Source organism: Anser anser (genome assembly GCF_964211835.1).
Source record: "Anser anser genome assembly, chromosome: Z".
NCBI classification, from domain to species: Eukaryota; Metazoa; Chordata; class Aves; order Anseriformes; family Anatidae; genus Anser; species Anser anser.
The window spans coordinates 38,921,035-38,942,686 of NC_139723.1; the positions used below are offsets into that span (position 1 = coordinate 38,921,035).

At 39.0% G+C, this 21,652-nt stretch overlaps 1 protein-coding gene across 4 annotated transcripts in view; it reads left to right on the plus strand.

The window, feature by feature from the left end:
• Positions 1-21,652, plus strand: part of AUH (AU RNA binding methylglutaconyl-CoA hydratase) — a 114,296-nt gene that overhangs the window by 16,092 nt on the left and 76,552 nt on the right. For 3 of the 4 annotated variants that reach the window (XM_083817716.1, XM_083817714.1, XM_083817717.1), the window contains exon 4: positions 17,837-17,923. The exons of the other annotated variant lie outside the window; for it this stretch is intronic. In XM_083817716.1, coding sequence (XP_083673842.1) covers positions 17,837-17,923 — 87 coding nt within the window. The remainder of the gene's footprint in view (positions 1-17,836; positions 17,924-21,652) is intronic. 4 annotated transcript variants of the gene reach the window in all.

Below are 21,652 nucleotides of genomic sequence, written 5' to 3' on the forward strand. Positions count from 1 at the left end.
GGGACTGTCAGCAACAGTGCAGTTTTCAAATCAGCTCTAATTATGTGTGAAACTTTCAGCTAAGGATCACTTGTCTGCCTTCTCATTGTTGATTATGATGTCTGACTTGAGAAAATTATGGCAAAGCTTTTTTCTTATTTTCAGCTGTCTTCATGTTACTCTGTAGTCAGGAATGGAGTTTTTAATCCAGTGAATTGGGTTTGTGTGTGATGTTTTTGGTAGCAGGGGGGCTGCAGTGATGGCCTGTGTGAAGAGTTGTGGGGGTGCTCCCATGTTGGACACAGCGAGTTCCAGTGGCTCCAAAAGGGACCTGCCGCTGTCTGAAGCTGAGCCAATAGTGATGCTGGTTAAACATCCATGATAACATATTTAAGAAGGGGGAAGAAAAGCTGCCTCACAGTAGCTGGGAGAGAGGAGTGAGAAAATGGGAGAGAACCATCCCTGCAGCCCCCAGGTGAGTGCAGCAGGAGGGCAGGAGGTGCTCCAGGCAGGCAGCAGCAGTTCCCCTGCGGCCTGTGCAGGGAGAGGCCCCTGGTGGAGCAGGCTGTCCCCCTGCAGCCCATGGGTCCCACACGGAGCAGATCTCCACGCTGCAGCCCGTGGAGGAGCCCCCGGTGGAGCAGGTGGAGGTGGCCTGGAGGAGGCTGCGGCCCATGGAGAGCCCCCGCAGGAGCAGGCTCCTGACGGGAGCCCATGGGGGACCCACGCTGGAGTAGTCGGTTCCTGAAGGACTCTGCACTGTGGAAAAGATCCATGTTGGAGCAGTCATGAAGAGCTGCAGCCTGTGGGAAGGATCTACATGGAGCTGTGCACGAAGGACTTTATCCTGTGGGAGGGACCCCCTGATGGAGCCAGGGACCGGTGTGAGGAGGCAGAGATGAACTTTTATTAACTGATGGCAACTGTGATTCCCTATCCTTCCTGTTCCACTGGTGGCAGTCAGGAGTGAAGTTGAGCATAGGAAGAACCCCCGGGGAGTAGGTTTTGTTTCTCAGTATACTACTTGGTTATTGATTGGCAATAAATTAAATTAATCTTCCCCAAGTTTTGTCCATGATGGTAAAAGGAGAATGATCTTTCCATCCTTATCTCAACCCACAAACTTTCCCATCTTAGTTTCTGCTGTTCTGCTGAAGGAGAGTGAGAGAGCAGCTTGGTGGGCTCCTGGCAGCCAGCCAAAGTTGACCCACCAGTTATTGTCGATTTTCAAAAATAAGACTGAGGCTAAGCCTTTATTCTTGAGGAGCTCTGAAATTGAGAGTGGACCAGCTATATAAAGTCTCAGAGGAACTTGCTTTAAAAAGGTACTAAATAAAAGCAGAAGGGATGCTTTATCTCCAGTTGAGTGAGTAGTGACTGCTAATGCAGTAGTGTACAGAAGTAAAGTGGATTAACTTCAACAGAGGAGACTAAGTCTGTAGCTGTTTCATTTATTATTGTGTGTCTTGCTTGGTGAAAAGTTTATTTTTTTTTTTTTTCCTTGGGCTTATCTGGGGCATCTGCTTAGGTGTCTCTCTTCTTATGTTGTGTTCTGTAAACACTTGCTATGAGATACATATTAGGAAATTCTGGGTTTATCTCTCCTTTCTTTTAACGTTCTCTAGTAAGAACTTTAGTTTAGTTTTTCCTTCGGTGCTGGGATCAATTTGTAAAAACATTTTATTTTACGTCCAAGAGAGACTCCATATTGCTGCTGGTTGAAGACTAGTTGGATTGATAGTACTTTCAGCCACAGTGTACTTTTGTCCATGACTGAAGATTTTCATAGGCTCTAGTGGAAGTAGAAACAATTTTCTTCATTGCTAATATTGCCACAGCATAACACTTAATTACCAGAAACTTTTTTTTCCTTTGGTTGTATTCAGCTGGGATGCCAGTTGAGGATATTTCCATGCAATTTTTCTTCCTTTTTTGGTCTTGAATCTGCTGTAGACCGTAGCTCACTGAGCACAAAGCTGGTAAGTAACGTATTTAAGATCAGGCTATTAGGGAAAGGCAAATTACGAAAGCCAGCTAGAGATCCATCTCTTTAGCATTATTCTAATTTGATTGATATAACTTTGAGCTGTAAAAGGCAAATCTCATGAAGGAGAATGTTTGACCATTCCTTCTTACGTGTGATGTACCTGATTCAAAAATGAAAATGTAAGTGGTTGATTGACCCTAGTTACACAAACATTCTTCTCTCCCCCATTAGAATTGAAGCTGTCTTAGATATGAGATCCATGCTGTTACTTAAAATACACTTAAAAACCCAAATGTCTGAATTGGTCCTCTGCTTATTGTGGTGGTTCTTCACATTATAAGCTTCCAAGTAGAATTGAAGTTTTTGTGGACAGTGACTTATTAGGAATGATCAAGCTTGGTAACTAGTGATGGTGTAAGACTGCTTGCTGAAGGTTGGTGTCTGTAATACAACCACGTGGAACTGCAAAACAACTTCTGTTATTGAAAGTATTGGATTATTTATGAAATGGATATCTATATTTAGAACCAATTTTAAGCAACAAGGGGCTATACATGGTGTCATTTCACAGGTTTGTGTGTTCTCGAAAGTATACAAGCAGAGCTATTTTTGGCTGTTTAACTTATCGAGCTTGTGATAGTTTCAACTGCAGATTAAAAAAATGCTATGCTTATTTTTTAATCCTGTATAAGTAGTTTAAAGCATTGTCTTGTCTTCTAATTTGCTAGAAAAAAAATATAATTAATGTGGTATTTTCTGGAAATATATTTTTATATTTTTTTCAGTGAAAACCACCTTAAATTATTAACTTCTAGATAAAGTGTATATTTCTGAGAGGGCGAAATCTGGTTAGTTCTGTATTTTAACCAGTGGAGTGTAACAGGAGGCAGGAATGGCTTTCTCAAAACCATTAAAACTTATTGCAAAAGCATGGGGAAGAATTGATCAAATTGAATGCCTAAAATTATCAAATTCAAATATGAAATACAAACTATGCTGTTAATGCGTTCTGAAGTAGTCACCATGCTTAGGTATATGAGAAATTTATGTTTGGATTCTGTGTGTCTTACACAGTCTTATGTCTAATTTACACCATGTTGAGTAAAAATTTTGAAAGTAGGTTTTATTTTCTATATTGGAGCGTGCTTTTACTTACAGAATGCACAAGTTAGTAGCCTAACTTTGGAGCTAACATTTTTATAGCTAGATGACTGAATGTTATTTCATTAATAAAAATAAATATATACCTTGTGAGTAGACACATTAAGTAGGATCCTGAGCAGATGGGGAGTTTCAGCAGTTTTGTGAGATGTTTGAAACTGACACAATGGTCAAGATCTTTTGAATGGCTAGAGAATTAATAAAGAAGAGTATAATATACCCGAGTATAAATTTTAGTGACTTGGTATGTAAAGTTGACACAAGCAGGACCTGTGGAAAAGCATCTTCAAGTGTGTCCCAGAATTTAAATGAAAGTGACATGTCAAGATGATTGTGAAGCAGTGAAAAGCACTCTGCTTGTTTGCTATAGTGAATTTTCAGATAGTGTTTTCTAGAGTTTTTTGTTTTTTTTTTAACAGAATAGACTAAAATAAAATGCAAAAAGATACCAGGAGGATGCAAAACATATTTTGTATTGGGAAAACTACATTCTGCAGTAGCTGCCTTTAGATAGTAAAATTATTCTTTTAAACGCTGAAATAAGAATTTGGACATACTTCATACTTAAATAGTTTCTTTGTAAGAGGAACTGAGGAAAATTTATCAGAAATAGTTCTGCTCTGTATTTGTAATTTCTATTAGTATACTTCTCTAAGGTTTGATCTACAGTTGTTTTTGGTAATGTGACTGGGTTATGTAGGTTTATATGTAATAGAAATGAGTCTTCAGTGGTTATACTACGTGTATACTGCAATGCATTTAATTTTGGTTTTATAAATATTTTCTGTAGTACTTCTGTCAGGTTTATACAAACACTATTTTTCAAGGTTATTTGCAAAGATGCATTTTATTTGCTTATTCCCTTTGGTCTTTACTTTTGAACTATACTCATGGTGGCAGTGGTCCTAAATCAGAAATGCTTGTAATTAGATGATTGTGTGTCTGCATAGCCTTGGACCATGGTCTATATCATGTAAGAAATTTCTATACTCGTCTGATACAGAAGCAACAGTTACTTATATTTGTTATTTATTGATGTTCAGGTGAACTTGACAATGGTAAAAATGACGTGGCCTAGCTAGAAACTTGCATCACCACCATCAGACCAGATACGGTATCTGTGTTTGTGTCAGGATATGAGGACTGCGAGATCAGGTGCTGCTGAAGTCTTTGATTTCATAGAGTAGACTAGTGGAGATGATGCTGTATCTGAACAGCCTTTGCTTCTGTGGAGGAGAACAAAGTCTTCTTGGCATGCTTGAGAATGTTCTCTTAAGGAAAATCCTTAATATAACATCATTTGTTGTCTATATGCTTTATAGATTCCAGCAGGTGAATTAGAGTTAGGTAACCTTTGATTCCATATCCAAAGCTAAAGCAGCTAGAGCAAACGTGCCAGCTAAACTGGTATCTCTAGGATATTGGAAGTCGTGAGGTAGTTCAGGTGGGTCCTCTGATATCCTTATATCCTTACATCTGCCTTCTCTAGGTTACTGTATGTTGAGGTATTTGGATAGTCCCACCTGTGGTTGACCTTTGTGATAACAAGTGCTTTCAGTACTAGTGGTCTTCTCTTAAAAAATTTATACTGGGCTTGGCTGTGATGGAATTATTTTTCATTATAGCAGCCCTTATGGTGCTGTTTTATAGTGGTGACCAAAACAGTGTTGATAACTCGCCAGTATTGCAGCTATTATTGAACAGTGCTTGCACAGTGTTAGGTTGTCTCTGTTTCTTGCTCTGCTCCCCCTGCTCCCAACCCAAGCAAGCACATGGGTGGGGTCTTACCTTCTAGCCAGAGTCACTAAACAAAACTGTAGTTTCATGTGACAGTTGTAATGAAATCTTGAGTAATTAGCTGGGACAGCTCCAAGAATGTCATGTATAGTAGTGAATACCAACATTAGTATGATGATACCATACTCCCCTTTGACTTTTCTAGTGGGATGCCTGAAATCACTAGGTTTGTTCCGACAGGTGTTACAGCCCTAGAGGGTGATTGTTTTTTCCATTCCATCTTCAGAGCGCAGTGTTGAGCTCTTACCTAAGAACTCAGTACTTAGGGAGATGTGCTTTACCTATTTTAATCTAAAAGTGTCTTTAGCACTGTTCAGGTAGAAAAACCTTTTGGGAAAAAGGTTCTTTCTTTACCTCCAGCCCTTCATGGCTGGCAGTTTGGCCAAACTTTGATGCCTGAAGGGGATTTGTGTTCTCACTGCCTTTCCTTTTGTCAGTTGCTCTTTTTAGTGAAGTCTGTAATTCAGGTGCCTGAGTGTTTTAGGTATTAGGTAATCAGTTTGAGAGAGGTTTCTAAGTTACAAAATGTTATGTCACTGTCTTTTTTTATATAGGCCTGTATCAGCAACATAATTTTCCTTTAAATCAAATCTTGGGACACTGAAAAAATTATTTGTACATGAGGAAATGTATTTCATTTCTTTTTTCAAATCTCTTAAAAACTGAGTTAGTATCCTAACCTTAAGATACTTCTCTTCTGGAACTTCATCTGTCTGTTCAGGTTTGTTGTTCACGTCTGTAATACATTTTAGATTCCCAAGACAGTTTTGCATATTTTGAGATTGAATTTTGTTTATTGCACAGAAAACACAGAAGAGCGCTAGACAGAATTCTGTCTTGTAGTAGTATCAAGTTGATTCTGGTTTGGGGATAATAAGAGGGCACTTCTAACATGGAACAGTTTTTCTTAAACTCCAGCAAGATACCTAACCCATTTTAATGGGGATCACAGTATCACAGTATCACAGATTTCTAGGTTGGAAGAGACCTCAAGATCATCGAGTCCAACCTCCGACCTAACACTAAGTACTCCACTAAACCATATCGCTAAGCTCTACATCTAAACGTCTTTTAAAGACCTCCAGGGATGGTGACTCCACCACCTCCCTGGGCAGCCCGTTCCAATGCTTAATAACCCTTTCGGTAAAGAAGTACTTCCTAACATCCAACCTAAAACTCCCCTGTCGCAACTTTCGCCCATTCCCCCTCGTCCTGTCACCAGGCACATAGGAGAATAGACCAACCCCCACCTCTTTACAGCCTCCTTTAAGGTAACTGTAGAGAGCGATAAGGTCGCCCCTGAGCCTCCTCTTCTCCAGGCTGAACAAGCCCAGCTCCCTCAGCCGCTCCTCATAAGACTTGTTCTCCAGACCCCTCACCAGCTTCGTTGCCCTTCTCTGGACTCGCTCGAGCACGTCCATGTCCTTCCTGTAGCGAGGGGCCCAAAACTGAACACAGTACTCGAGGTGCGGCCTCACCAGAGCCGAGTACAGGGGCACAATCACTTCCCTAGTCCTGCTGGCCACACTGCTTCTTATGCAGGCCAGGATGCTGTTGGCCTTCTTGGCCACCTGGGCACACTGCTGGGATGATAGAGGGTAGCTAATTTGGTTCATGTAATTCTCGCTCTTTTCATCAAGTTCAAATCCTGGTTAAAAGAAAGCAATCACAAGTCGTTATGTGTAAATTCTGTGTGTGCAGTATTCTCCCAGATCCTCTCAAAAGCAGTAAGCTTGTTTTCAGGTGTTGGTGAGAGTTTTTGCTCCATGGTTTCAGGGCATGCATATGGATGCTTTTATTTCTTTTTTTTTTTTTTTGTCACAAGGTATACTCCGTCATCTATGCTCCATATAAAATAGTTAAAATCAGGTGAAGATTAATAGAAAGATAAAGATTATGATTACCTCAGTTAGGAATAAATTGATAAGAGGACAGCTTTTGGCTAGGCCTCTGTTACCCAGGACATCACTGGTAAATGCATTTGTGCTTAAGTGAGGAATTAATTTTTTTTAAAAGTTGTATTACATATATCTGAACATTTGACTTAACATTGCAGTTTTCAAGGTCCAGATCTCTTCCATAAGTATTAAGTCAACTTAAGTACTCACCTCCATTTAAAATAGACACATCACATCTGTATGTATTTGACATCTTGACCTGTGAAGAAGACTGTTGAGTTTCTTCACAGTTCTCTGAACTAAGTTGTTGTAGTGCGCCATACAACTTAAATAACCATTTACATTGGTACTAAGTGCCAATGGCACCTGGTTTCTTTGTTGGTGAGGGAACTAAGCCTGCTTTGCTGTTTATATCCTTAGCTGAGAAAACCTGATGGCAAAAATAATCCGACTGCATGTGCTTGGTGGTAATGCATACTGGAAATGAAATACATGTGCAAAATATGTGGCAAAAATAGTTATTGCATGGTACAGAATTTCTTTCCATTTGCTTTTGAAAAGAACAAAATGATCATGTAGCAGAGGTATTTAGACATATCTGACTGTCATCTTCATTTTAAGACAATTCACAACAGTTAGTTTCATATCTACTTCTTTCTATAAATGGCATAGAATAACACACAATAGAACTATGTATTGTGTACTAATTGCCATAAAAATGAAAAGAAGCTTCTAATAACTCTTTAAAACTTTTACTTGCTCATCTCTTGGCTTTGTCTGCCACTTAATGCTTTCCTATGAGGACACCTTGTTGTATGTTTATTGCAATTAAAAAAAAAGTTTTTTTTTTTTCAGCTTCTTCTGTATTAGATGTGTAACTGAAAGCTAGAGGGGAACAAAATAACTGCATCGACATAAATGTAGCATACAGTTGCTTATGTGTTCACAGTTCTACTATGTTCATACCATGATACAGAAACAGATGGATGCTTGGCCATAATGAAAATTCTGTATATATCATAGGTAGCTTACTAAAGCCATCAGTGGTCATCTGTTTTGTAAGTTTTAAAATGTTTCCTTTGTAGAACTAATACAAGTAATATGAAAGTGAAAAAATTATGAAATATCTCTTGATCAATGTCTTCTTGCAAAAATTTTACTTTTTTTCCTGTTTAAAAGTGGTCTTATATGTATGTTTGAATAGAGAAATGTATGTGTCCTTCTGTATATACAGATCAGATAGTAAAATGTATCGCAACTCTTGTCTTACACCAAAAGAAATTTAAAAGATAAGTAAAATAAATTGCATGGCTCATCATCTGATCCTGCCTGCTTTAGGCAAAAAACAGCCCCCAAACAGTTATTTAATGATGAAAAAGTGCAGATCTGTGGTTGTTTACAGTGTCCCTCTTTTTTTCTTTTTTCTTTTTTCTTTTTTTTTTTTCAGTAGCTTATGTAAATAGTGAAGCATTAGAGCTCTATTGGATAAAAGAAATTTAAGGTCTAAAATACTTTCTTGTTGTATTCTAATGCTTATCTTTGGAGTTCCTGTCACCGGCTGGAACTTGGTGACTTTGTGGACGGACATGGTCTTTAAGTGACTGAGCTCTGGGCTCAAATACCGCCAATCCATATAATTTGTTAATCAGCTCCAGATGGCAGGTAGTATTCCAGTGTTGGATCGCTGTCCTCATACTTTCTCTGTAGTACGTTGCTGACAAGTCTATTGGATGGTCTTTTAAAAATAGAAGAGATCAAGTATCTCTGAAGCATTTAAAAATATCAAGTCCTTAGAAAATTGAATTGAGTTTGCAACATTCGTGCTGAAAATGGATTCAATGGATGGGAAATCTTGCTCTTTGCAAGCATTTTCATTTATTTCTCTGTGTCAGTTTGAAGCTTTTGGGGACAGTGGGAATAAGAGGAAGTACTGATTATGAGCAGTTTAACTTAGTGCTTAAGAGAAATAGAGTTGCAGCTGCTGTTTTGCTGTCTAGGTTCTGCATGAACAAAGCATAATTAAGAGATGTTCCTGCTCATGGCTTAAATGCTTACTAGTCCTTACGTCCACACAGTCCTGTGTGGAATGGCAAGACTTTGGCCTTCAGTGCTGGCCCAGTGTTAATATGAGGCAGAGATGTTTGTGCAGGAATGCTAGCTGTTTTAATGCATTTTTTTGGGGGGGTGGGGGGGCAGAGAGGGGTGAGGGAGAGCGTTCAAGGAATAGTCTTCCTGAATAGACTTAAAATGCCCAAAGTTGAGCTCCTTATCTTTCACCTTGAAGACTTTTCTTTCTCAATTTGAGTTTTCCCACAAATGTCCATTTTCTTTTCACCTGCTGTAACTTGGAAGGGTTCCTAGTCAAACTCTGTAGCCACATCATCAAGCCTTTCTAAGGTCAATGCTTCTAATCTTTCCTCAAGTTCGTGTGTGGTCTGCTGTATGCATTGGTCGAGAAGCAACAAATCATGACTACGGTTAAAGATATTCTTTTCAAGGTGTGTTTGTTTTCATATGCTACATGTGTCATTTACATGCTCATTTGATTGTTCCACTGAACATATTGTGCTGTCTAACTGCACAGAATCCAGTATCATCAAGTGTCGACCTGCTGGAAGTTTCCAGGTGATACCCCAATATGGCTAATAGTGATCTTTTAAAATAAAATAAAAAAAACAGGTAGATACTAGTTAGTGTCTTTCAGATCAAAAGATGGGATGGAAGGGAATATTTTCAATTTTAAAAGAAGAAGAAGGCATTCACTTGTGTACATTTAAGCTGTAAAATAATTCAAATCGTGGTTTTTCTCAGGAAGAGCTCCTCATTTCTTTAATAGGATTTATGCCTGAATACAGACTTCAGGATTTCTTCAGAATGGGTGCTCTCTTTCTCTTTCTTACCACATAACACACTTCCTCTTTTTCTATTTACAGCTCATAAAACTGGGTGTGCTGTTAGTTTTCTTAAATTATTACTAATCAAAATAGATAAACCAGGCAGTATCAATTCCTTTTACCATCAGAAAAAATATATGTGCAGTGGTCATATGTACAGTATATATGCAAAAGATTTGACTCAGTCATCTGTAATAATGCAATGAAAAATTTATATTTTTCTAATTACTTGGTTTACTAGAAATCAAAGTGGAACAAACGGAAAGTTGCTCAACATTTTGATAGTATTCACATTTCACTGAATTGAAGGGCTTAGTACTAATTACAAAAAATATTGTCTGAATATTAATAATGATTTAAAGTTAAAGAAGAAAGGTGAGGAACATTGACACTAGCAAATTTTAGGAATGCCTACATATTCCTTAAACAATAGAAAGCAGTTTTTCAGCTGTCATTATATGGATAAAGTATTAGCAGACACACTGGAAAAGTCTTGCATGTGGTATAGACAACTTGCTGTGCTATGTTAATGCTATTTTTTTGCAGTAGTGGTGTTAATATATATATTACAATATACATGTATTGGCTAAGATTTTTCTAGCTCTTAGCTTAAAACCCAAATCTCTTCAAATGATTTTCATTTGGAAGGTGTGGAATGAATAAATATCACAGTTAATGATTTCACAGTTAGTTGGGAGCTAAATAGTAGAGTAGAAAACGAAACTTTTATGGTTGTGTAATTTGTACCATACTGTTCTGTATAAGACTTCAGTTCTGTCCCTTTTCCTCTCTCTCCTCTCCCCTCTCCCCTCTTGAATAATAATTGCAACAGTCATTGCTTTTCCTTAAATTATGGTATTTATCATCACAATGATTTGAAGAGTAAGTTTATGCTCTTGCAGTGTTTAAATAGCTGGGCTGATGTTTGAGGAATTCTTGGGTTCTTTGAAGACTGGGATAAACAGGATTTGTCATGATTTAGTTGTTCCTAACCATTTATTAGGCAGCCTTCTTTGCTACCACCACTGTCTCCTTCTCCTGAATCTTCGGTACTGGTACTGAGTTGCTTGAGCATATGCAGAGAAGAGCAATGAAATGTGAAGGGACTGGACTTTGGCTGTGGGACTCGATAGGTCAGGTTGACGGTTGGACTTGGTGATCTTGAAGGTCTTCTACGACCTAGATGATTCTGTGGTTCTCTATCTGTCTGAGAGTAACGCATGCTGCAGCTACCATGCCTGTCTTCTGCTAGGCCTAACAAAGCTTATTAGAAAGGAGGCATAGCACAGAATCCAAGTTAATACTGTTTTAAATTAGTGTTTGGACACAGGCAACTGCCATGTTCTTGTACCTTTCCATTGCCACTGGTCTGTTGTGTTACAGAGGAAACTGCAGAAAGTCTTGCTGTGATAGTTATTTAGTGTTTTGGTTCCAGAAGCAGGTACTAGTGGCCTAGGGAGTCACTGAGACAGTTGTTGGATGAAGGAAGTGTCATAAGGAAAATTGCTTGGTGTTTGGGAAAATCTGTGCTTTGTTCTCAAGAGATGAGATATCATTTTTTTTTTCCCCCTGCCTCTCCAGGTGAAGATGAATGCAGGAAAGGGATATGAAGTGTAAGCATAAGCTGCCTTTTTTATGACAAAAATATTAATAGGAGCAATATTGTTAGGTGCTTCTAAATTAGACCTGAAAAGACAAGGTGAAGAAAGAACCAGCTGACTTTACTCCATATCTGGTTTGAGTTTGCATAGGCATAGAAAAGGGATTGTAGAATTTATGTATATAAAGTTAGGGGAGTTTATATTCAGCACTCCTGGAGTTGAGGAGGAAATCTGTCTGAATTAGCATCCTGGCCCTTAAGAAAGGTTTGGGCTTCAGAAGCTTAAAAAAAAGTATATGTTGCACTTTCTAAAGTATCCCACTTATTCCAATTTATTTAGCAGCTAGTGCTTTAAATATGCTGATCTGAGTGTAAATTATTGCAAAATATGAGATAATCTGTAGCAGTAGAGCTACATGGTTGCCATTTTACAGGAAGATGTGTTCAGGACTGACATCCTGCCGAAGGCACAAATATACAGGAATTGCAAACTTTTTTTTTTTTTTTTTTGTTCTTCACGGTTTGGTGACTCTCAGGCACTTGTCTGTGACACAGGGGGATATGTGCAAAACAAGGAGATACCAAAGTCATGCTTATAACAGCATATGACAGCAAATCATACACAGAAGAATCTGAATACCAGTTTTGACTTAAAAGTCATATATCCAGGTTTAGAGAACCTAATGAATATAAATCCTTGCATCAGAAACAAATCATTTCAAAATTACCTCCTTGTGTAGGAAACATGCACAGTATCTTTCAAACCAAATTGCTTTTCTCTTGACTACAATGACTGCAGCCAGCATCCTTTTCTTATTGTTGAGAAATACAGAATATGCCTTGCTTTTTATCAAAGTTACATGTAAATGTCATTTTGTTTTTACTCTGTTCAGGTGGTGTGTGCAAAAATTTGTTTCTGTATTGGCATGCAAGAGGATTCATGGTGGTTGTTCACAATAAAACAAACAATTACCAGAGAAAATAGTTACTATTAAGTTACGATGAGTGAATTATAAAGTCTTGTGTTTTAAAACCTTGTGGTAACCATGCCTTGCGATCTATTTTGTTAAAGTGAAAACCTTATTTAATAGAAAATTATGAAAATGCTGTAACAGCCCTAATATGTTTGAGTACTACAAGAAGGACATGGAGGTGCTTGAGCAAGTCCAGAGAAGGGCAGCGAAGCTGGTGAGGGGTCTGGAGAACAAGTCTTACGAGGAGCGGCTGAGGGAGCTGGGATTGTTCAGCCTGGAGAAGAGGAGGCTCAGGGGTGACCTTATCGCTCTCTATAGGTACCTTAAAGGAGGCTGTAGCAAGGTGGGGGTTGGTCTGTTCTCCCACGTGCCTGGTGACAGGACGAGGGGGAATGGGCTAAAGTTGTGCCAGGGGAGGTTTAGGTTGGATGTTAGGAAGAACTTCTTTACCGAAAGGGTTGTTAGGCATTGGAATGGACTGCCCAGGGAAGTGGTTCAGTCACCATCCCTGGAGGTCTTTAAAAGACGTTTAGATGTAGAGCTTAGCGATATGGTTTAGTGGAGGACTTGTTAGTGTTAGGGCTGAGGTTGGACTCGGTGATCTTTGAGGTCTCTTCCAACCTAGATGATTCTGTGATTCTGTGGGTAACAAAGTACCAGACACTGAAAGACAAACCAACAAGGTAGGCCCAGTGTCAAAGTCTCAATTTTTTTAACCAATGTCTGTTTGTAGCTCTTTGGGGCTTCTGAGCCAGCTTTTAAGGCTATTTGTGTACTGTACATTAATTTACTCTTTAGACTAGATCCCAGTGTAAATATACATGTTTTGCTTTTTTGTTCCTTATACATAACATGTTAATTTCTTTCTTCTTAATAATCATAAGTGTGTTTAAACTCTCATTGGTTTCTAATTATTAGGAATTGTATAGTGTACTTAGTTCCTAAGAATTTTTTGCATCAGAATTTTGAATGCTTTATATATAACCTTTATAGTTTCTCCATTCCCTTTTGTATGAAAAAAATAGGTACTTTTTTCTTTTTTTCTGATGTTACTGATTTCTCTACCTTTGCGTTTTTTGTTTCCAGCTGAACTTGTTTGATATAAGTGCTGAAGTTCCTTTTTTTTTTTTTTAAGGCCAGTATGAAATGCACTAAAATTTTGGGATGCAAGTCGTACTTACTAGTCTGTTAGCTACATAGAAGTGATAATCATCTTTGTTTAATTTCATCTTAGAAAATGAACATCAAAGAAAAGTTTTAGAGAATATGAGAGTTTGGATGAAAATTTATGGAGAGTTAGAATAAATATCGTGGGATTACTTCCTCCCTCATTGAAAAGTTTTGATTATTTTAGTTTACATCTTTTGAGTCATGTTATGGAGGTATGTGTTAAACCATAGTACAGAATAGTACTGTACAGTAAAATTTCTAGGCATTTAAGTATGGCATTTGGAAAATGATGTTTACACAAGGATTCTAGAACAGATTTTTTGAACACAATGCTTAGCTTTTCAACAGCGTATAAATTCTGTTTATAAAGTGTGTGAAAATATCCAAATAAGGCAAAAGGCATAAGGGTCAGAGTAATCGCTGTAAAACTTTTTTTTTTTTTGGTGTGTTTTTGAAGTTAAATAGCCAATCCTTGTCATATAGAAGTGTAGGTGGGAAAATTCTAGTGAGTAACAGCAATATGCCTATTTTGCTGGACTTGGCTTTCTATTTTCTGTGGTATCATTGTGGAATGCAAGTCAAAACACATGTTGCAAAAACTCTGTAGACTGACAGTGTACAATGGCCAAGCATTTAATAGCCAAATTAAAAAAAAAAAGAAAAAAAAGGTTAATTACATCAATATTTTTACCCTTAAATCAGGTAAAAAAAAATAACTAACATTTCCATATTTTCCCAACACTGGGGGAAAAATAAGAGGATGAGAGATCAAAATCAAGTAGAGATTTCCTTCAAGATTTAGAAAACCTTGGAGAGTGTAGGTAGTAGTTAAAACAGCATGCATCTTCCTCAGAGTAGTAAGGATTGATCTGTGTATACCAGTTGCTTATGTACTTACTGCTTAGCAGATCTCCAAAGGAATGCTGTTTGGACTGCTATTTTGCAAACAGGACTGTTTACGAGAAGTCTTCAGGAAAGTTGTCTCCTATCAGCTTGTCTCATAAATTCAGACGTGATGTTTTTGTGAGTTAAGTTGGTTCAAGTAGAACTTCTTCCTTGCTCTAATCCTAATGTAGCTTTAGGAGAACTGTTAGACTTCTTTTTTGGCGTGTACTAACAGCTCCTAGTAATTTGAAAATTGAAGTGTATAGTCCTTAAAAGGGAGTTTGTGAAGCACTGGGTGGGAGCGGAGGGGCGGAAAATGGTGAGCATGTCCCAGGAATCACAGTTTTGACTAGCTGTAGCTATATTTGAGTGGATAGAATTCAATTGGTGGGAGTAAGCATCAAAATGCCAGAAAGAGCAATATGGACTAAGCAATGATTCACATTTTAGCATGAACCGGATGGATGTGGGGACATAATTACAGTGCACACTCAAATCTGTAACATTTAGTTTGCCTTAGCTCACTGGTAACTCAAGATACCCCTTTCTTGCATCTTTGGGCAGAAAGGCTTAGAAAACCCTGCATTAGTGTGAGATAGAGACCCGCAGTACAACCCTCTGAAGTCTGTTGGGAGTCGATGTGGGGAAGCGGATAGCCCAGCATATCTGCAGATTTCAGCTGTAGTCCATGGGAACGGCGCAGAGGTTCATTCTTTAAGTTTTTTGTAGTTTGAAAATTTTAGCTACTTTGTTGCTGTCAGGACTTTAGCAAATATTATTTGCAGATACTTTAAAGTACTTAACTTGGGATGACAGGAGGGATCTTTGATTTCAGCTGCTGAGAGAGCAGAAGCCTCTGGTTGAACCTGCACTCTTCTTCATGACTGTCTTCAGAAACTTAACCTTACCTACTTCTGACTTGAAAATGGATTTCGAAGAAACGTGAATAGTTCTTTGCTGTGTGGATCAAGGAATTCTTCAAAGATTCTTTGATCAGCAGTTTAATCTTATAACAGTAACAAAAGTATTAGGTCAGTGGCAGTTCCATTTCCTGTGAACTATTGGAGTGAAGCAAATGGTTTCTGCCTAAAAGTCTTCTCTCTGAAAGATCTTTGGTTACTATACTTTGGAGTGCTAAAATAGAAGAGGGTTAGGAAAAGAACTTTTTCCATTTCCTTGACAGTTATGAGGGAGAAATACTTAAAAAAGGAAATGTAAGGTTAAAGAAGTTGGTTAATGCAGTAAGATCAACTGTTGTACTGGAAATTCTTTTTACACTTTTTCGTTAATTTTAAATTACCATCTACATTTTAATGAATTTGTATGAAAGTTCTTGTTGAAAACTTAATAGAGTTCTGTAAATACATTTAAATAAGTGTGTATGTTACAAATGAAGGCCCAAATCTGTGACCTCTATTTTTGTTTTAGAAGGTTTTTTTTTTTTTTTAATTTATTTAATTATTTTTAGGGGAGGAGAGGGGAAGGTAGGTCGAATCCACTTTCTTAATGAGTTTGAATAACATAAAAACTAGGAATTGCGTTAGTCTTACCTTGACAGTAGATTTTCCTAACGGTAATACTAGAGACATTTTTAGGTCCACTGCTTCTCTTTTGAAATTTGCTTTTCTACAGCATGCCAAGTGAGCAGGATTTCAGTGCATGGAAGTTTTGTATCAGATTGTACAGGTATACAATTCTCTTGTTACTAGAGCATGCAATCTATTGTTATTGTTATATAGGCAATTGTATGCTTTTAGACAAAGTTGTAGAAGCTAATCCCAAACATTAATTGATATGAGAGTAAGGATATTTTTTTTCATTTGTGCACCTGCTTTATCAATAGCTTTTAAAGCAGGCATTGAGTTTTGTAAATGCTATTTTCAGTTACCGAACTCTGTATATAAATGTGTTTGTTTGTGGCTTTACATGGTTTAAAAGTCTGTCCAGATTTATGAATGCAGATTTTATTTGCTTTCGAGGTTCCTGGCAAGATTTCTGTAGGCATTAATTGTGAATTAATGAGGTAGCAATTGCTACAGAGTTGCAGCAATTTTGCTGCATTATTTCCAAGTACATGCAGACTGCTCAGCTGGCCTGTCACACTGTTGTCAGTTGTGGTACATCATAGAAGGTTCCTTGAAAGCTTTTGGAAAAGTGTCTAAAGGTGTAGGTGAACTGAATGTTTTTTAGTGGGAAACATGCAAGTGTGTGCTTCATTGTGTTTATATTGACATGCATAGAAGGAGAACAAAGTTGAAATGAGAAGCTTTGCTAAGGGAGATTTAGAGCTTCTTTACTGGGCATGTTACTGTAAAATGACATTTGGGTATTAGTCAAAAAGTAAGATTGAGATATCAATTTTGATTTAAAAAAAGGGGGGGGGGCAGGCTAGAGTTGTTAATTTTGACTACTGCTTTCTAAATGTTTGATGAAGAGAGTGAACTACGTTGAGCAGGAATTAAGTGCAGAAAGGGGAACATATGACTGTTTAAAATCAGAGCAACTATTTTAACTGGATTGGAGTCCAGTGCATTTTCCTGAATGGATAGTATTTTGGTTCTCAGGGTAGAGAAATACAGATTTTTTTTTTTCCCTTCATTGTTTAGTCTTTCATATGCCAGGAAACAACTTATAAGTTAATAGATTTATTTTTACAAAATGGAAAAATATACACACTAAATTCAACTGGGAATATTGTATTTCTTAGGAAAATGTTTATGAAAATTTTGTCTTTTTAATGTTATTCTTCCTCTGTAAGAAGGATGGACTTCCTGTTTTACTCTGCATTTGGTTGTTGTTATTTCTCACTTTCCTTACTCGTTCTTGAGAAAAAATGTCAGTTTCTCTTATCAGTGAATTCTAATCACCCCTAGTTATAGAGTGCTGTTTAAACAGAATTATCTTCATAATGTCATGAAAAAATAGATTAAAACTTTTTTAAGGTTCCTTTTTTTTTTAAAGACAAAAAGTGCCATATGCAGCATTCAAAAATACGTTTCAGTAAAATTAGTTGAAAAATTGTACTTGGCCCACTGTTGAAGTTTTCGTTTAGATAAATATTGTCTGTTACTGTAAAAACATGCACCCTAGGTACTTCATGATCTACCAGTAGAAGAATAACAACAAGACCATGATATGAAAACCACATAATTATCAGACTTTGTGACACAGCGGAGAAAATAAAGTATGTGTCAGAAGAAATATTAACCTACCTAGATTTTATTATTCATTAATTTGAGAAGAAATGCCACTGGGAAGAATATACTTGATGAAAATCTGCTGGGTAATTTGAATTACTTTTTTTTTGTGATAAAGATTCTGTGTTTTCCTTGAAATCTGTGGAAGATGAATGTGAACAATTTGAACTGTCCTTGTCTCAAAGCAGACTTTTTTTTTTTTTTCCTCTGGCACACAGCTATATTTCACTTCTGAAAACAAATTTACAGTACTGTATACAGTTTGCTAACATATATGTGAAATGTCACTTACAGGTGCTGACCTTAAAGAAAGAGCAAAAATGCACTCAAGTGAAGTTGGTTCTTTTGTCTCAAAAGCAAGAGCAACTATTAATGAAATGGGTATGTAAACTCTCCCTTGAATGTTTTTTAACTATAAACTGATAAGGTTAGATCAAAGGAATGACATAAACATGCTTGGTTAGTTCCTGACAGATAATAAGATATACACAAATATTTGTATTGATGAGATATATAAATCATGGGGTGCATTACATCTTTCAAAATGTGACTGAATGATTTGAAGTTTATTTTTTAGAATGCTAGAAAAAAGCTAAATCTCAACTGAAATAGAGGTGACTTGCCCTGTTGTTTTTATAAAAGATGTATAGTTTTGTGACACCCAAGTGCTTTGGAATTGATTTTCATTATTGCATACTTCTGTTTGGTTTCATTAATACAGTCTTTAATTTTAGAAGCATGTTAAACATCAGCTACAGATAGGAGACATGCTTCTAAGGTCTTCTAAAATTTTGTTTAATATCACCAAGCAGCTATATAGGTTTCCTTAAAGGGACATGTTAAGATCTACATTGAAACACTGGAATAATAGATTTATTATAAAATAAGGCTTTACATTTTTTCAGAGATACTGCACTCATTCTATTGAAGCCTGTTCCAGTGTTTGACCATCAGTGTTTGACTACCCCATGGTACAGAATTTTTTCCTAATCATAGTCATAGAATCATTAGGGTTGGAAAAGACCTCCTAGATCATCTGGTCCAACCATCACCCTACTACCAATGTCATCCACTAAACCATGTCCCTAAGCACCACATCCAACCTTTCCTTAAACACCCCCAGGGACAATGACTCCACCACTTTCCTGGGCAACCCGTCCCAGTGCCTGACTGCTCTTTCTGAGAAGAAATGTCTCCTCATTTCCAACCTGAACCTCCCCTGGCGCAACTTGAGGCCATTCCCTCTAGTCCTATCACTAGTTACCTTTGAGAAGAGGCCGACCCCCAGCTCCCCACACCTTCCTTTCAGGTAGCTGTAGAGAGCAATGAGGTCTCCCCTGAGTCTCCTCTTCTCCAGACTAAACAACCCCAGTTCCCTCAGCTACTCCTCATAGGACTTGTGTACCAGGCCCTTCACCAGCTTTGTAGCCCCCCTGGACAGGTTTCAGGGCCTCAATGTCCTTCTTGTAGTGAGGGGCTCAAAGGTGAACACAGTACTTGAGGTGCAGCCTCACCAGAGCAGAGTACAGGGGGATGATCGCCTCCCTGGTCCTGCTGGCTACACTTCCTGACACAAGCCAGGATGCCGTTGGCCACCTGGGCACACTGCTGGCTCATGTTCAGGCGAGCATCAATCAGTAGCCCCAGATCCTTTTCCTCTGCACAGGTTTCCAGCCCCTCTGCCCCAGGCCTGTAGCTTTGCATGGGGTTGTTGTGGCCAAAGTGCAGGACCTGGCACTTAGCCATGTTGAATCTCATCCCACTGGCTTCTGCCCATCAATCCAACATGTCCAGGTCCCTCTGCAGGGCCTTCCTACCCTCTGGCAGATCGACACTTCCCCCCAACTTGGTGTCATCTGCAAACTTACTGAGGGAGCACTCAATTCCCTCATCCAAATGATCAATAAAGATAGTAAAGAGGATTGCCCCCAACAAACGACCCCTGGGGAACACCACTGGGGGACACACTCCATTTACCATCGCTCCCTGGGCCTGGCCGTCCAGCCAGTTTTTAACCCAGCAAAGAGTATACCTGTCCAAGCCACACGCTGCCAACTTCTCCAGGAGAATACTATGGGAGACTGTGTCAAAGGCTTTGCTGAAGTCTAGGTAAGCTATGTTAACAGGCTTTCCCTCATCCACCAGACAGGTCATCTGGTCATAGAAGGAGATGAGGGTGGTCAGGCAGGACTTGCCCTTCATGAACCCATGCTGTCTGGGCCTGATCCCCCAGTGGTCCCACATACATTGTGTGATTGCATTCGAGATGACCTGCTCCATCACCTTTCCTGGCTCCAACGTCAAGCTGACAGGCGTGTAGTTCTCCAGGTCCTCCTTATGACCCTTTTTATAGATGGGCGTCACATTAGCCAGTCTGATGTCCAGTCTGAACCTGACGTGGTGCAGCTTTGTGCCATTCCTGCAGATCTTGCCATGGGTTTCCAGGGAGCAGAGGCCAGCAGCTCCCTCCACCCTTGCCCTACTCAGGGAGTTGCAGAGAGCCAAGAGATTGCCTCTTCACCTCCTCTTCTGCAGACTGCATAACCCCATGTCCTCAACTTATCCTCACAGTACATGCCTTCCAGCCCTTTTACCAGCTTTGTTGCTCTCCTCTGGACACTCTTGAGAACCTTAACTTCCTTTTTATATTGTGGAGCCCAGAACTGCATGCAGCATGTAAGGTGTGGCCTCACAGATGCTAAATACAGGAGGAGATCACTTTCTGCCTGGCTGTGCTGTGGTTAATGTGCACCAAAATGCAGTTTGTGCTCTTGGCTGGCAGAGCACACTGCTGGCTCATGTTGAGCATCCTGTTACCAGCACCCCGAGGTCCCTTTCTGCTGAGCTGCTCTCCAGCCACTTGCCTCCCAGTCTGTGCCTGTGGCTGTCATCACTCATCCCAGGTGCAGTACCTGGCCTTTTGCTTTCTTGAACTCTGCTGTTGCTGATTGTTCAATGCTCCCATCTGTCTATATCCTTCTGCAAGGCCTCTTATCCTTCCAGAGGGTAACAGCACCTCCCAGTTTAGTGTCATTGGCAAACCTGCTGAGGATGCACTCCAGTCCTTCATCCAGATCATTTACAAAAAAACATTAAACAGGACTGGCTATAGAATTGACCTCTGGGGAACATTGCTGGTGACCAGCCAGGTGTAGCTGCCATCACTACAACACTTTGAGCTCTACCATTGAGCCAGTTCATCACCCAGGATAGCATGAACCTGTTTATCTCACAGCTGGACAATTTGTCCAGAAGGATGTTGTGAGTGACAGTAGGAAAGGCCTTACTAAAATCTGCAAAGATTACATCTGTGGCCTTCCCTTCATCCACCAAGCGGGTAACCTTACTGTAGAATACTAGGGCAGGACTTTTCCTTGACAAACCCCTGTTGACTATGCCTGATAATAGTTTTGTGCTTTAACTGACATTCAGTATCCCCTAGGACAATCTTTTCTATAATTTTACAGGCTCTGACGCTAAGCTAACATATCTGTGGTGTCCTGGGCCTTCTCTTATGCCCTTTTTGTAGCTGGGTATATCACTGGCTAGCTGCCAGACAGCAGGGACCTCACCATACTCCCAAGACCTTGGGTAAATTGCTGACAGGGTCCAGCTATAACACCTACTAAGTCTGTCAATGCTCCAGAGTGAATACCATCAGGCCCTGTGGACTTACGAGCATTCAACTGCTGCAACTGTTCCCTTGCAATTTCAGTAACCACAAATGGAAAGTTGCTGCTCCCCGCCCCCTCCCCCCTCCCCCCCCACCCAGTCATGGATCCTCCATCTCAGAGGACCAGGCAACTGAAAATCATTAACACTAAATACTGAGGAAAAAAGTCATTAAATGCCTCTGCCTTTTCCTCTTCCCTACTTGTTAGGTGACTGACTATCTTCATCAAGCATCAACCCAATGTTTTCCTTGGCCTCTTTCTGTTAATATGTAATTGTTCTGGTGTAGTAAAACCTGTTAATAGTTTGGGATTTTAGTTTTAATTGATTTGTACCAGTTTTTAATAATACCTTTTTTTTTTTTTTAATAATAAAAACACAACAAAGAACAGCACAAAACTGTGAGGAATACATCATTACTCAGAGGGCGAGTCTGTA